Source organism: Balaenoptera musculus, chromosome 3, assembly GCF_009873245.2.
Source record: "Balaenoptera musculus isolate JJ_BM4_2016_0621 chromosome 3, mBalMus1.pri.v3, whole genome shotgun sequence".
Taxonomy (NCBI): domain Eukaryota; kingdom Metazoa; phylum Chordata; class Mammalia; order Artiodactyla; family Balaenopteridae; genus Balaenoptera; species Balaenoptera musculus.
This window is the reverse complement of record NC_045787.1, coordinates 63,013,902-63,030,099: the sequence shown is the minus strand read 5'-3', so window position 1 is coordinate 63,030,099 and position 16,198 is coordinate 63,013,902. Positions and strand designations below refer to the sequence as shown.

The 16,198-nt window shown below is 40.9% G+C and overlaps 1 protein-coding gene across 5 annotated transcripts in view; it reads right to left on the bottom strand.

The window, feature by feature from the left end:
• RASGRF2 (Ras protein specific guanine nucleotide releasing factor 2) overlaps window positions 1-15,083 on the bottom strand; it is a 229,960-nt gene extending 214,877 nt beyond the window's left edge. For all 5 annotated transcript variants that reach the window (XM_036848287.1, XM_036848288.1, XM_036848293.1 and 2 more), the window contains exon 1: window positions 14,287-15,083. In XM_036848287.1, coding sequence (XP_036704182.1) covers window positions 14,287-14,574 — 288 coding nt within the window. In that variant the 5' untranslated portion in view covers window positions 14,575-15,083. The remainder of the gene's footprint in view (window positions 1-14,286) is intronic.
• Between the last annotated feature and the right edge of the window lie 1,115 nt (window positions 15,084-16,198).

Here is a 16,198-nt window from a genome sequence, read left to right as displayed (position 1 = left end):
TCTGGGTCAGGAGAGACTACAATCCAGTTAGACCTAGTGGCCAAAAAGCAGTAGCATAAATCAAAGCACTGAGGATGTGGACTCACTTCAAAACATAAGCGATCTTATCAGAGTCAAGAGACATAGCATAGGCAAGGTCAGAAATGGCAGGGAGGGCTATGTCTTCTACATCTTCAACACTGGGCCCCTCAAGGTGCTAAGCAGACACCAAGAAGGAAGCCTGTACTAGGAATCAGCAGCAAGGGAGAAAGACAGGGATGCTTTGGAAACAGACTGACCTGCTCCCCAACACCCCACTCTCCACCACATCAGCGCAGGGCCAAGCATATAGAGATTACAGAGGTTACACAAACGGGTTCAAATGCTTCCCTTGGATAAATATGGGCCCATAGCTTTGTTTGTTGACATATAACATATATAACATATAGTTTCCTTGGGTGGAAACTATAACTTACTTTATGGGCTTTATGAACGTGGCCAGATCAGACTGAGAAGTTTTCCACCTAAACTGCAAATGTACCAAGGCAGAGAAGAATGAGACTGAAGACAAAATCTTTTCCCTCCTGGTTATATATTCCTAGCTCCTCGTTGAGGACCAAGATCAACAAATGCTAAGTCACTAAACTAGGCTCTATTAACCAAGTTTGCCACTTAGTTAAATTTTTCCCTGGGAGAATTACTAAACCACTAAAGCCTCAGTATTCTTATCTGTAAAATAAAGAGGATACCGTTATCTTGGGATGGTTGTGAAGATTAAATGAGATAATATATGTAAAGTGCTTGGCTCTTTAACCCCAAATCAGCATTTAATGGTAACTCTTACAATTGTATAATACAAAACAATATTCATAAAATACTAACAAATTAGTATCTTAAATGAAATAGTCTAATTTTACTTTGTTTTACTTTCCAAGAAAAAAGGGCTAACTTATGCCTGGAGAAAGATGACTGCTTTAAATTAAACACTCATCAACTAAGATAGATAGATAGATAGATAGATAGATAGATAGATAGATAGATAGATAGATAGATAGATAGATAGATATAGATAGACAAGTATACATACACATACAGTTAGACAGATGGTAGACAGACATCAGGTATGAGAAGACAATCTAAAAGTTTAAACTAAATCTACTATGTTAGGAATAAAATGGGACTTACACCGCGGTACCCTCAAAATATACACCTCACCACTCCGTAGTGGGATAAAGATAAAAATCTTTATCTTTATCCCACTTTATCCCACTTTTTTTTATCTCTGTAAAAAAATCTTATGACTACAAAATGAATTTTTTGTTTCATTTTCTTCAAAAACACCATATTCAAAGATGTTCTGAATTAAATTGATAAAATAAGGGTTAGTTGTGATTTGACTTCTTAGTATTTTATCATTACTGAATTAGAAGTAATTAACAGATAAATTTCCAGAAAAAAAGAAACAAGATAACTTTTCCACTGCTTTGAAAGGAGTTTCACTCATTTTTAGACTCACTATTAAAACTCATTTCTAAGTGGTAATGACCAGGTAGCTTGTTACAGACCCTCACCTACCACTCCAACACACACACACACTAAGAACGATTAGAAAAGCTGCACACAACACACACACAAACACACACACATACACACACAAAATAATCCATTTGAAAGCATCAGTGAGCTAACACGGCAGCCAGGACCTTGTTAAGGTCTAAGGTGTCTAAGGAGTAAAGACACCTTAGAGAAGGGAAGTCAACTAGTGGGTCTGACAGTCTTTGAAGTTGTTCCACTCAAGGAATTTGCCAATTTCTAAGTAGTACAGAGCCAAGAGGCTAAGAGACCAGGCAGAAAGCTGCAATTAAGAGGCTGGAAATCAGCACTGAGTTTTTGGCAGTCCCATGGGGCTTGGAAGAGACCAAGGAGGAAGGGTTTATGTAAACACCCAGAATTCCTGGTACGACCTTGGAAAGGCTATACTTCAGAAATTAGGAAAAACTGGAATAGTGTTCTCACAAACCTGAAACCTAACTTTCATCAGCTCATTCTCAGAATGGATTAGTGTAAATTACCCCACATTAATGCCTGCAAGAAAGCAAAAGTAAATCCTCTCTGAAGGAAAACACATCACGCAAAGCCTCAAATTACCTCTTTGATTTTTCACACACGATGTCCACCATCCAAACAAAATTACAAGGCATGCAGGTGACCATTAGCTTACAGCTGAGTCCTTGTCAAAACTGACCCATAGAGGTCTTGTAACTCTCCAGCCTGAAATTCCCATTTTTGGATGAATCAGCTCAGACTCAAGAACTAACAAGGTAGGAACGGCTAAAACCTTGTTGGTTCAATGGAAAAGGTATATTCAAGAATGTAGCTGGTCTGGCCCCAGAAGCACCTCAGCTTTACATTTTAAAAAGTAGCAAGTATCTCTCTGTGGGGAACTTTATCTGCTCTGCTACCTGAGGCAAAGCCACTGACTCAGTAGGGTCCTTGATTCACAGAAATTCCCTAAATATCTGGGCCCGGTTCACTGATGGTTTGGCTAAGCTGAAACCCAATGGTATCCATTGGGGTGCTGTGGCAAGTCAGCCTCAGTGTCAGCTATGCAGAAGAAAAAGCAGACGTAGTTGCTCCAGTCAGAGGGTAGGGCTCAGGCTTTTGAGCTGGTGCCAGTGGCAGAGCTGTTTGGTCTGCCACTTGGAAAACTATAGACTGTAAGATTAAAGAGACTCTTCTTTGGAAACACGACCCTGGGAACGATCCATGTCTGCTGACTGAGCTGTACGGATCAGTCACGTAGATGTCCACAGGAAGGCCTGTGGAATCAAGGGCTGTGGAATCAACTGGAATCAAGCTGCGCTGGAGCCTGACTCTGTTTCTAATGTTTTTATTTATTTATTTATTTTTGGCTGCGTTGGGTCTTCCTTGCTGTGCGCGGGTTTTCTCTAGTTGCAGAGAGCTGGTGCCACTCCTCATTGCAGTGCGCGGGCTTCTCATTGCCGTGGCTTATCTTGTTGCCGAGCAGGGGCTCTAGGCACGCGGGCTTCAGCAGTTGTGGCTCGGGGGCTCCAGAGCACAGGCTCTGGAGAAGGCTACCACTGCAGGGCAGACTTGTGACGCCTGCCAAAAGTTGACCATTTGTCTCACAATGGGAGAGGCCAGGTCACAAGGGGTGCAACCCCTTCCCACTCCTAGTAGATTGGCTACACCAGACATTCAAAGCCCTCTCAGGACTAGCAATGCTACCTCACCACTGTTGATACTTTTTTAGGTTACTGGTTAGCTGTTTCCAGTCACACCACTGTGGCCCTTGAAACTAATCTGTATACTCAACAATGGACTGACTGTCCAACCCTTTCTCCCTCATTCCCTCCTGGCCCATATACTTTAGTAAGGCAGTTTGATCAGTGAGTGCAGGTATTCCAAGAAAGGGGTCATCCCTTCTTGGCCACTTCCTGGGTAATGATCAGGACAAAAGGGGAAGAATTATAGGGCATTATACAGATATATTTTGAAAACTGAGGATTCTGTCTTGACCAGCGCTGGGCATGATGCATTTTTCTTTCCCTAACAGCACCCCCAGGCCAGCCTAGATGACACAACCTACAGGTGGCAGCAGAGCTGAAAGGGGGTGTCAGGGATTCAAGCTTAACTCTGGTTAAGTTTTATAAAAGTACCTTGTCCCTCTTGCACCTGACCCTTCCAGATGAAAGGTGTAGGTGTGAGTTGGGGATGACTGGAAACAAAGTGAAGTTAGAGCTTCTGAAACGGGACACCCAGTTTTGTGAATAACACTGCTATGAAAATTCTTGTACAAGTCTTTGGTGCATATACATCTATGCATCTCTAGAGGAAGAGCAACAACCCAACACTTGGGGAGGGAACACCTCAGACCCTAGAAGGTATGAGGGAGAAAAGAACATTATGATTTTTTGTCTTTTTGAATTGCCCCTGGAGCTTTCCTCCAAAGGGAAAACATCCTGGTGTGGCAGTCCAAAGCTGCTGCAAGTGCATTCTGTTTTACTTACTGCTGCATCTTTTGTGATGCACCTGATTGCTTTGACCACAGAGCAGCAAGGGAAGGCCCCAGCTCCTGCACCTTCTACACAAAGCACCTCCGGATACTGTCCCCATCCCCATTCATTTTATGGGCAGAAAAATGCCACAAAGAAAAAGACAGATAGTTTATACAACATTAAAGTTTTAAACTTCTCTTCATCAAATGACACTTGTAAGAAAGTAGAAAGGCAAACCAGAGTAGGAGAAAATATTTCCAACACATATAACTGACAAAGGACTCGTGTCTTCATATATACTAGGATGAACAAGATGATGTTCAATTATTTTTGACATTCAAAAATGGCAATTCATAGAGTTTAACTTAATATTTTAAAACTCCTACAGATCAGTAAGACAACTCAATTTTTTAAAAAATGGGCAAAAGGTTGAACAAGCACTTCAAAACAGAGAACAATCAAATGGTCAAGAAATACCTGAGGGACTTCCCTGGTGGCACAGTGGTTAAGAGTCCACCTACCAATGCAGGGGACATGGGTTCGAGCCCTGGTCTGGGAAGATCCCACATGCCACGGAGCAACTAAGCCCGTGCGCCACTACTGAGCTTGTGCTCTAGAGCCCACGAGCCACAACTACTGAGCCCGCGTGCCACAACTACTGAAGCCTGCACACCTAGAGCCTGTGCTCCACAACAAGAGAAGCCATCGCAATGAGAAGCCCGCACACCACCACGAAGAGTAGCCCCGGCTCGCAGCAACTAGAGAAAGCCCGCATGCAGCAATGAAGACCCAACACAGCCAAAAATAAATAAATAAATAAATAAATAAAAACAAAAAAACCTGAAAATGTGTTCAACCTAATTATCAGAGAAATGAAAATGAAAACCAAAATGAGATACTGCTACACACCCACAAGAACGCTTAAAACTAAAAAGACTGATAATACCAAGTATTAGCAAGAATGTAGAGCAACTGGAATTCTTATACACTGCTAGCGGGAACATAAACTGATATACCTATTTCGGAAAACTGTTTAGCAGTAATTACTGAAGTTGAATATAAGTAAGTCCTATGAACCAACAAGTTCATTCCTGGGTATATACCGAACAGAAATGCATACATGTATGTGCACAAAATATCTGTACAAGAATTTCCATAGTCATATTATCTGTAATAGCTTCAATCTGGAAACAATCCACGTGTTCCATCAACAGTAGAAAGAGAATGGATAAAGAAACTGTTGTATACTCATCCAGTGGAATACTACAAAGAAACTGAAAAGGAATGAATCACAACACCCAAAGACATCAATGAATCTCACAGATACGATGTTGAGGGAAAGAAGTCTGACACAGAAGAGTACTTATTGCATGAGTCAATGACAAAGTTCAAAAACAGGCAAAAGCAATCCATGATGTTAGAAGTAAGGATGGTGGTTACCCATGGGTAGGAGCATTGAAGAGGAATAGACGTGAGGTTAGTTTCTGGAGGGCTGATCATGTCAATGGCTTGATCTGGATGCTGCTTACAAAAATATATTCACTTTGTGAAAATTCAGGAAGCAGCACACTTATGATTTGTGCACTTTTCTATATGTATGCTATACTTTGAAAAATATGCTTAAGTTATTGTTAAAAGAACAACATTCAAATAATTTTTAATATTCAAGTATTAAGAAAGTAAAGAGAAATTATGAACATGAACCCTTAGCAACACAGGAGGCCTATCAGGACCAGAGGACAGAAACTGTCTTACTGGAAAGATCTTATTGATAAGGTAAGGATGTACAGCTACTACTGAAGGAAAAGAAGGTGGCTTAAATGCATAAATATTAGTTGGTGAAAATAATATTTACTAGCTTGATGAATACACTGGACATGTCAATAATAATGTCTCTCACACCCACCAAACTTTCCATGAAAATCCCTCACCCACAGTCCCTGCTGCTTGACAGCCAATTTATGGACCGGTCAGAGACCAATGGTCTTGTCTAGCCCCCAAAATGTGAACTGAGTCAATCAGATTCTCTCTCACGAAAAGACGAGCTTGAATATACTGAGTGAACAAGAGGTGCTGCAGTGAGAACTGAAGCAGTAAAAGCAGAGAGAAAGGGGCCACAATATGTTGAGTCAGTATCACGAGGGGCACAGCAGCCTGAAGGAGGGGAAGCAGAAATTATGAGAAAACAGAAGCAGTAAGGAACCAAAGAGGCATAGACACACTGAAAAACATGTCAGCCAGTACCAATGTCCAAAGCACAGCTAGGTCACAATAAAGGTGGAGCGGTACTCGCCCTTATATTGCCCTACAATATTCCCACTGTCCCCCACCACACACAGAGGTGCCCATTATTCAAGACAACTTGAGTTCATATCTCTCCCTTGCAATCAAAAGAGCCTAAGGCAAATAATCATGTGACAGAGACCAACTCACCCTAGAAAAGCTTAGCAACACTAGAGAAAGCAAACTGCACACTTGATTAATGAAACCTTAGTAATTGCCTTAAAATAGCATTGCCTACTGTTGGGTCTCAGAACCGATTCTGAAAGATGGATGAAACACTGATTTACGGATGACATCCTGATTGTTGCAAAACTATGCAAAATACTGAGTGATGAGAAGCATTAATGGCATCAGAGGAGAAAGCACTCATTCAACTCTAAACAAGACTCTTCCAGCTGCTGGAAGAGTTTGGTAAATGGACTTCAGTAAAGAAAAGAAGATCCCTCAGTAACAGAGCCACCAATAATTTAATTTCTTCTAGAGTGTGGTCAAATCATGAAAATACCTTTACACCATGATCATGGTTAAAAACTGATTTCAAATTTTTCTTTAGGATTTAACATGCCGGAACTTATTTAAAAGCTAATTCTACTACCTTTATGTCTTCACAACTACTGTCTCAAGCTTTCTCCCTTAAAATGATATCAAAGAAACAAAAAGATGATGACAATTACAGTAACACACGTTAAAAGAGAAACACATTACAAACTATTTCCCGGATCGTTCTTTTCAGAGCTACACCTAGTACAATCTTCAGCGCCAAACAAGAGCTATGCCAAAAACCAAAAACTTCCTTATTTACAAGCGAAATAATGATGTCTGGGATTTGCTTTAAAATAGTCGAACAACAACAACAAAAAAGGCATGTGTGGAGAAAAACAGAGATAACAAGAAAGCAGAAAGCTGAAGATTGTTGAAGCTGGACGATGAGTATATTGGTGTTCCCTAAACTGTTCTATTTTGTCTGTGTTAAATTAAAAGTATTTTTTAAAGAGGAAGGAAGGAAAAAAACACCTAAGTGACCCTAGTAATGAAAGCAACAAGAAGAAAATCAAAAAAGAATTATATTAGAAAGGGAGTAATAAAAACACCAGCTGACAAATGTGCTATGTATGTGCTGGGCCCTGTGTTGAGAGCTTGGCATGGACTGTTGCCTATGAGTCTCCCAACAACTGGATGATGTAGGTACTATCGTGATCCCCATCACAGGCAGGGGTCCAGGCTTAGAAAGAGAAATTGCTCATCATGTATCTGGTAAGCAGCTGAGTGGAGACTGAAACCTCCGCGGTTTAACTCCTGAATGGAACCATACACAATACTACCATCTGACCTGGAAAGTGATATTTTTAAAGTTAAAAGAAAGCAAATTCATGCTGGATATGAGTGGCCTCCTATTCCTATGCATCACTGACATTATCTCGTTATGACTCCTTCTGTAAAGAGTTATGACGCTCCACAGTGAGCCTTAGGCCAGGCTATTACCTCCCCATTCCCACATTTCTAACCCAGGAAACCTCCTAGCTTTCCAGTCGTCCCTCTACTTGACAGCACTAACCCTCCTGTTTACATTAGTCACACAAATGGCATGAGTTCATAAATACAGTTCGGGAAATGAATCAGGCATTGTCTACATTAAATCAGAAAATGACAAAACAAAACATTTTAGGAATCTGAGAAGAATGCAAATACCAGTAACCAGGGTCCCTCAGATCCCTGCTGTTTCCACCATCATCGGTCTCAGCAATGTCACAATGGTAAGTATGGGAAGAGCTAATAAAAGAAATTATGGCCTACATTTAAAAAAATGAAGCACTAAAGGGTCAATAAATTTTATTTTTAAGCATAGCTTTTCTTAAGGTTGTTTTATTTGTATCTTCTCAGATCTTATGAGAATTCTATTTTTCATTGACTTACTGTACTCTGATGCTGTAACTTATACACCCCTCCCCAACTTTCTCATTTCTTCCTTTACAGTTCAAAAAGAAAAGAAATATTATTTAAATAAACACAGATCAACTCAAACTTGGTTTTTTTTTTCTGCCCTCTCCCTAAAAGTATATTTGAAGCATTTTGTATTCACTATGAGGAGTTTTAAGAAAAATGATTTGAATCTTCATTTTTCGTGAATCATAAGTTTTTCCAGTGCTAGTAAAAAGGAAAAGTGTGAGAACATGTGCTTTCTGCATCCTTGTTCCACTTTATGATACCAATGTTTTCTCAAGTAAAAGAAAAAGGAAAACTTGCTGCTGTTTGGTTTTTTCCCCCCCAAATATACATACAATCATATTTGAATTCCTTAGGCAAAAATGGTAAAATATACCCTTTGGTGGAGCCAAAATAATGTATTTCTAACTTCACAATCAGCTAATATTTGAAAATTTCACCAACTGAAATGTAATGAATAATTTTGGAATAATGGTTAATTTTTAGAATAATGGCCAAATATTATACAGTAACCAAACATTTACCATAGTGCTATATTGATACCTACAAATATTGTTTCTAGTTTTGTTTCAATATTAACTAAGATTTTACTATACATGGTCTTGAATTAAGATAAACTAATTTCAGAGAGGAATTTATACCGTGATTAACTTAAAATCATTAGTCCTGTAAAATAAAGCACTCCAAATTGTACACCGATTGGATTTACAACTCATGTCTTGAAATACATGTCTTAATGATACAAATAAAAACCTATAAACTCCAATATATATAACTGTATAACAAATGTTTAATATTTAATGATGGAAGATAAACTCAATAAACATACACACAACATACACACACAGATATACACACATATCCCTTTCTTATAGGACAAATAAACAGGCATAAAAACATAAAGCTACTTCAAAATTGTGAAAATTAGGATTTCAGACCTGAGTGAATCCATATTATTTGTCAATATGGTTTATTTCATTACAAAATAATCTTAAATACTAGCTTTTTCTATTCTACAAAATCAAAATTATACTGACGTAGCATGCATATTTATTGAAAAATATGGACAAGGTCAACTAAAAAGTATAATCTGCATTAAACAAACAGCAATAACAACAACTGCTTTAACAAACTACTACTATTTGCTTGCTAAAACCAGAAACATTTGGTTATCATACATGCTTTAGGACTTATCATCCAATGAAAGAAAAATATCTCTATTTTTTAATTCCTGAAAGAAAGTAAAAAATTTGTTATCACACTACAAATATTTTCCACCATTTAGTAGTGCATTTAGCGCTCACTTATTAAAACCCACAGAAAAATACTTGTCACAATAAAAATTCATTTTTATGTACATCTGTCACATCAAAGATAGACTTTTCTATGTAGAATTCTTAACGATAAGTACAATAATATAAATAGTAAGGTTTAGTGTAGTCAAAATTAAAAGAACTATATTTTTCTAATCCATAGATTATTTTTCTTCATTTAAATCTAAATTGGAAGAATGATTACAAAATTCAAGTGATAAATCATTTCTTTCCTAATTACATTTTAAAACGTTTTACAAGGTTTAACAAATACTTTTATTCCATTTGCCCTTTATTTGTGTTCAATAAGCAAACACTGAAAAGGAAACGCTGAGTTTGTTATTATACTTCAATTAAACCACATGAACTGGAACAAAAACCCATCATCCACGCTCCCCACCCTCTACAAATATTTCAGGGTTTGCATGCAGCTCTGCCTAATTTGATAAAATGATTAAAATCTTCTGCTTGTGGACAAGTTTGGAAGGCTAAAATGACTGGCTAGAAATAAGGTGACAGGGGAAATCACATAACCCTTAATCCCTTTAAAATTAAATCAACATGTTTAATTCAGCACTAATATGACAAGTATCTACTATTTAAACCTCCAGAACTAAGGAGATATTCCACCCTCACCACGCCCCCCCCCCCCCCCCCCCACCGAAACAACTGAAATCAGGCTGAATAGACCACTTAACATTCCCAGGAAAATAAGAGTAAAGATGGCTTTGTTCCTATGTCTCTCCTGCTAGCAGGCAAGACAGATACAACCACTTAAACAGATCAGGCTAATTGGGATGTGTATTTTCACCCTCAGAGCAAATATTTTTAAAGATTCCTTACTGAAGTAAACAAATGCCATGTAAAACTGTTTAAACATAAATCTCATTTTTCTTTGAAAATGTAATGGTCTGCAATTGTATTTCTCAAGAATCGAACCTGTCCTGTAAATGGTTTTTAAGGGGAAATAAGAATAAACAAAACAGTGATTCACAAACTACAACCCCAGCCCCCTATTCCACCCAAATCTGAAATTTCTTGAAGCTCAGTGGATTTAAATAGTATCCTTAGTAAGGCACTCTTCAAGATTATTCAATCTTCATACCTAGAGCTGGACTTTGGTCATCTCCTAAAACTCTTGAAGCCTCAGTCTTATCATAGGTAAAAATGAAAGAACATTACCAGTCTCCAAGAGCTGAAGTGAGGTTCAAGTTAGATTTAATAATGGAAGATAACACTGAGCTTGGCACATAGAAGGTACTTACTACATGCAAATTCCCTTCCTCCTTAAACACCTTCACCTGGAACAAAAGGTAAGTTTTTCATTTTCCATAAATGGAGCTCTTTTAGAAAGAAGTACTACCAACACACATTTTCTAGAAAATGAACATCACTTAAAATTTTCCATAACTGAACACATTTTGATTATATCACCATAACTATCCCTAAGAAATAGCTGCTATAGAAGGTTGATAAGAGAGCCTTGCAATCTCCCAAGGACCTACCAAAGTGAAATCTTGGGACACTATTGAGAAAATGGAGCAATGCAAATATTCCTTCAACCTATGCACATTTGGAAAGTGAAAAATACCTTTCTTTTTTCTTCTTAACTGGAAACAGTTTAAGATAAAATGGTGAAAGAAAGGAAGGAAGGAAGGAAGGAGGGAGGGAGGCAGGGAAGGAGGAGAGGGAGGGAGGGAGGAAAGATGGAAGGAAAGAAGAAAAAAAGGAAAAAACCTTAATTTTCTTTTGTCAACCAACTTACTTTGAATTATTATTTAGAAGAAGCAAACCAATGAATGTTTTCTTCTTATAACTTATCACAGTTAATTAGAATTTTTAAATTATTTGAAGGAGAAGTACAATTTAAACTGGCAAGAATGATTAGAGGCATTTTATAGCAAGAATTACATCAACTGTCACTGTCATTACAATGTGTCGCCCTCCAATGAGAATGATAAGAACGTCTTTGTCTCAAGCAGTCATGTTTCTATAGTTTTGCACATCTGCTGACTGGATTTATCAGAATATCCACTTCAATCACCTGCTTGGCCTTAACTACTCAGATGCAATGTTTATTACAGAGACTGATAATCTTTAAATCTTGTGAAATTGTCTTTCACATCCTGTGCACAGCAAAAAGCTCACACTCTCTGTTATAATCTTAGAAATAGGAGATGTCATTATTGGAAGATAACTCAGAAATCATCCTAGCCAAACTCTTAATTTTTATTAACACATCTGAAAACAGATTTCATTAATAGAAAAAACAGAGGAAATGTTAAGAGATTTGCCTTTAAGAAGTCACACAGAAATGGTGGAGGAAGCCCATTCTGCCTCCCTAAGTCCCGTTTCAAGCCCTAACCTTCAAGTATGTTTATGGGGTTGATGGAGACATATATGTGGAAAGTTCCAGAAGCATACTTGGAGAAGCAGACCTTGACAGGATCCCTGCTCAGTGCCTCACATCCACCCTCTACCTCGCCAGTTTCACAGGTCCACCATGTCTAGGTGCCTGAGATGAAGTGAGCACGTTAGCAATACAAATTAACTGAAAGAGAACCAACTGCATAAACTGTAGATTTAAGGTAAACTTTTTTTTTGTTTCTTATCTTTGCAGTTTCTTCTTCATTCTTCAAACACACCCAGACAGACAGTGTTACACAAAAAATATCAGTCTGCTAAGCCAACCCACAGAAGCACCCACAGAAGCATGTCCAACACAAGACAAACTGACAGATTTCCCAATCCAACTCCTAATCCATTTTGGAGTGCTTGCTTCTCTACATCTCAGTTTTACTACAAACACCAAAGGTTCTAATTTCTAACCTCGAAGAGATGTATAAATGATTGAGAAATACTCATAACTTATATGATGATAAACAGAGAAAAAAATTCTTAATAAGGGGACCTTTTTAGGACTTCCATTAGAAAGTGGCAGGAGAGTCAAACTATTTGGAGGTTACATTTCTTTATAAAGTATGGTTTAAAGAAAATTGTCCTGAAGATGAGAGTCTGGATATTCTCCAAGTAGAAAAATCTTGGTTTTCATGTGTTAACAGGTCAGACAACCATGATAAGGTGCAACAGGTAACAACTCCCCACTCCCAGCTCATAACAAAAGTGGCTATCTCCTGATATTATTATAAACACAAAGAGAAAATATTATTTGTAATTGAGTCAATGATGTATCTTCAGAATAATTTCAAGTACCCTATTTTAGTAAAGACATAATAACACTTTAAAAACCTACTGGTTTTTGCTCCCATGGGCCTTGGAACACATGCCTTAAAAAAACAAACAAACAAACAAACAAAAAAAAAAACTCACCAATGGAAAAGAAAAAAAAAGAATAGATCCTGAAAAAAATCTCTACCTATTTCCTCAAAACCCCTCCTCCTGCTCTCAGTTTAATTTCTAAAATGCCTGACTTGAATTTAAACTTATATTTCCAGTATCTATATCTACAAAATTGGAAATCAGTTTTTCAAAGAACTCTCAACATGCCCTCAAAAACCAAAGGGAATATTTTTAAATTTTCAGATGTAGAAGTGTTATACCAAGTTTAATCAGTTAAGTCTGAATGATTTATAGTGAAACCAAAGTGAAAAAAATCAAACTTCTGGTTGATCTACTTTTAGCTCCTCTTAATTTTACACATTGTTTTATGAGCCCCCAGGGGTTATGTAGGCATCTTACTCATCTTTCCATCGCTAGCGCCTCTCACAGCCGCCCTCGGGGATTTGCAGTAGAAGCTGTTTGGCCTGACTTACATGGAAAATTAAGCTGCTAAAAATTTTTATGCAACAACAAAGACCATCAGCCTCTTTTTTTCAAGGTGGAGATCTAGAAGCAAAGTGAGAACATTTGGGAGCATAAAATTAGTCTGCTTTAACTTTAATAAGAAATGGTGATTGAAAAAAATACAAATTTCGCACTTGCAGGAATGGGAGGCGGGGGGCGGGAGTTACTAAATCTGGAGGGTTTTTTCCTCCCTAAGTGCAAAACATAGCAAAACTAATAAAATTATGACCCAGAATAAAAAGGTCACGTTCATTTTCGAAGCATTCATTTAAAAGTATACAGAAGCGTTCTTTAAAAATGCCCGCATATTTACACATAGCAGGAATGTGGCTACCAAATATTAATCCTGAGGGAAACGGATACACATTTACCTTCATAATTAGACACAGCAGGCCAAATGTTAAAGTAAACTGCCATAAACCACAAAGACAGATTGAAAGTGACCAACAGAAAGTGCCCGTCCGTCCTGGGAGCCCCGCTTGTTCCCTGCACAGCCACTGATCAAACATCTGCAGGCAAAGAAACCTACACTCACTAGCCGGGTGACGGAGAAACCAAACTTTTCCAAATAAGTTAGTTCCGTCTTGCCAATCTAAATCCAACAGGTGTCAACACACGTCGCCACACTAAGTCCTTCCGAACAAGGTGTAGAGAAGCAATGTAAGGTTAGCAAGGAAGCTGCAACGACCCGACAGCTTTCAGGGTCTCGGAAAATATAAAGCCGAGCCCCTATTCCAACGGATCACAAGGAGATGGAGGACAGGGCGGGGATGGAGATGGGGAGGCGGAGGAGGGGAGCTGTCCTGCCACAGACGCCGCAGGGGAATCTCGAATCTCGGAGGGTGGTCCCAGTGTCGGATCGGGCCCTCGACCTCTGGGCTTAGAAAAAGTGGGCATTGCCGCGGCCGCAGGCAGGGAGACGGGGAGGGGATGGCGCGTGGTACCTGCTTATCCAGAGCGTCCCGGGCGCCGCCCGGCCCGGCCCCGGCCCTGGGCGGCGCGAGTGCCCGCTCGCAGCTGCAGCCCTCCAGGAGGTACATGCCCGCCGGGCGGCAGCTCTGCTCGCCCTCAAAGTAGAAGAGCACATTCTGGTAGAGGGCGAACCACTTTTCGTGCCAGCGGCTCGCCTCGGTTGCCTTCTTGCTCAGGAAGCCGCGCTTGGTGCCCTCTTTGCGGGCTAGGAAGGCCAGGTACAGGGCGTGCCCCTCGTTGTAGCGCACGCTCTTCTGCATGGTGAGGGCGCTGGGGGCTCACCCCTGCCTCGCGGCCATCTCCCGCCGGCTCGTCCGAAGGCGCGCCCGCTCGGCTCCCGACGGCGGAGGACTCTCCCTTTCCGGGCGCCGCGCACAGGGCACGCCGTCGGCCTCCCGGGCGCGGCGCGGCGCGGCGCGGGTCCGAGGGGCGCCGGGCCGTGGCCGGGGCACGTTGTCTTCCGCCACCGCCGCCCACCCGGCCGAGCGAAGCCCCCGGAGCCCCCGACGCCCGCGTGGAGAGTGGCCCCGCGAGGGCGGCCGGCCGGCCGTTGCTTTGCCCAAAGTTGCGGGAGCCCGAGCCCCCGCGGCGGGCTGGGGCGGCGCGCCGCGCCGCAGCCTGTGGAGGACTGTCCTCGGGCAACTCGCTCCGGGAGACAGAAGGTAAAACGTCACGTGGGAGATCAGCTGTAATCGGCTTGGAGACCGATTTAAAGGGCAAAGTCGGCGCGGCGGCGGTGACGGCGGCGCAGCCCGCTTAACCGCGGCGCGCGTCCCTCCCTCGCCCGCCGGCCAGGCCGCTGCCTCTGCTCCGGCCGCGAAGGGGCGGTTCGCGCAGAGGTGGAGGCGTGCGGCGACCGCACACACCCGCTCACACGCGCGCTCGATCGCACGCGCACACACACACATACACACAAGTATGTAGACTCACAAACACAGGCAAATGCACACTCACAGGGTGCGCACAGTCCCAACACAAACGCTTGCGTTTGCACAATTACACACGCATACAAACAGGAACACACAAATACACACAACGCAATACTTAAGCACACAGAAAATTATGCGCTCACATATATACAAGTAACACCCACAACGTGCATTCCTACGCACAAAAATACAAACCCATTTACAAATACACACGTAGGCAACCACACACATGCACACACTGACACGCTCACCCAAACACACATTTACACACACAAATCACACTCATCCACACGTTCAACCAAACTCACGCACACAATATAGACACATGCACACTTTTACACTCATACACACACCCATACAAACTGCACACAAATACACACCCATACACAACACGTTTATATTCGCACACTCATGGTCATACACTCACACAGACAAATGATCATATACAGACACATACATGAACACACACACATGAACACACAAATGCACACATTCACTCCAAAGTACACACAAATAACATTCATACACAAGCACTCACAAACATACAAATACACATTCATGCAAATTCATACACTTCCACAAACCCACTGACACATACAACACACTCACACTCATCCACGACTGTGTTTCTGTGGCAGTGAGTGGAGTCACAGGATGGCTTTGCATAACGGGCAACCTTGACTTTCCCACCTGTACTTGCACTGCTGTATTTAAAACTCGAGGTGAGTGTGACTCTCCTGTTCCCAGAAAGGTATTGGATGCTGTTGGTTCCCTGTCAATGACCGTGATTTCTCAGGATTAAGATGAAAGAGACTAAATTTTAAGCACAGGGTTTTCAACCAGGAAAAAATACCCAAACAGCGAGACTTGTGGCCCCTGACAGAATCGATTCCTCAGAGGCCACGCTGTCATAGGTTCACTAGATACCCTTGCTGGGACTGGGATTCATTTGATA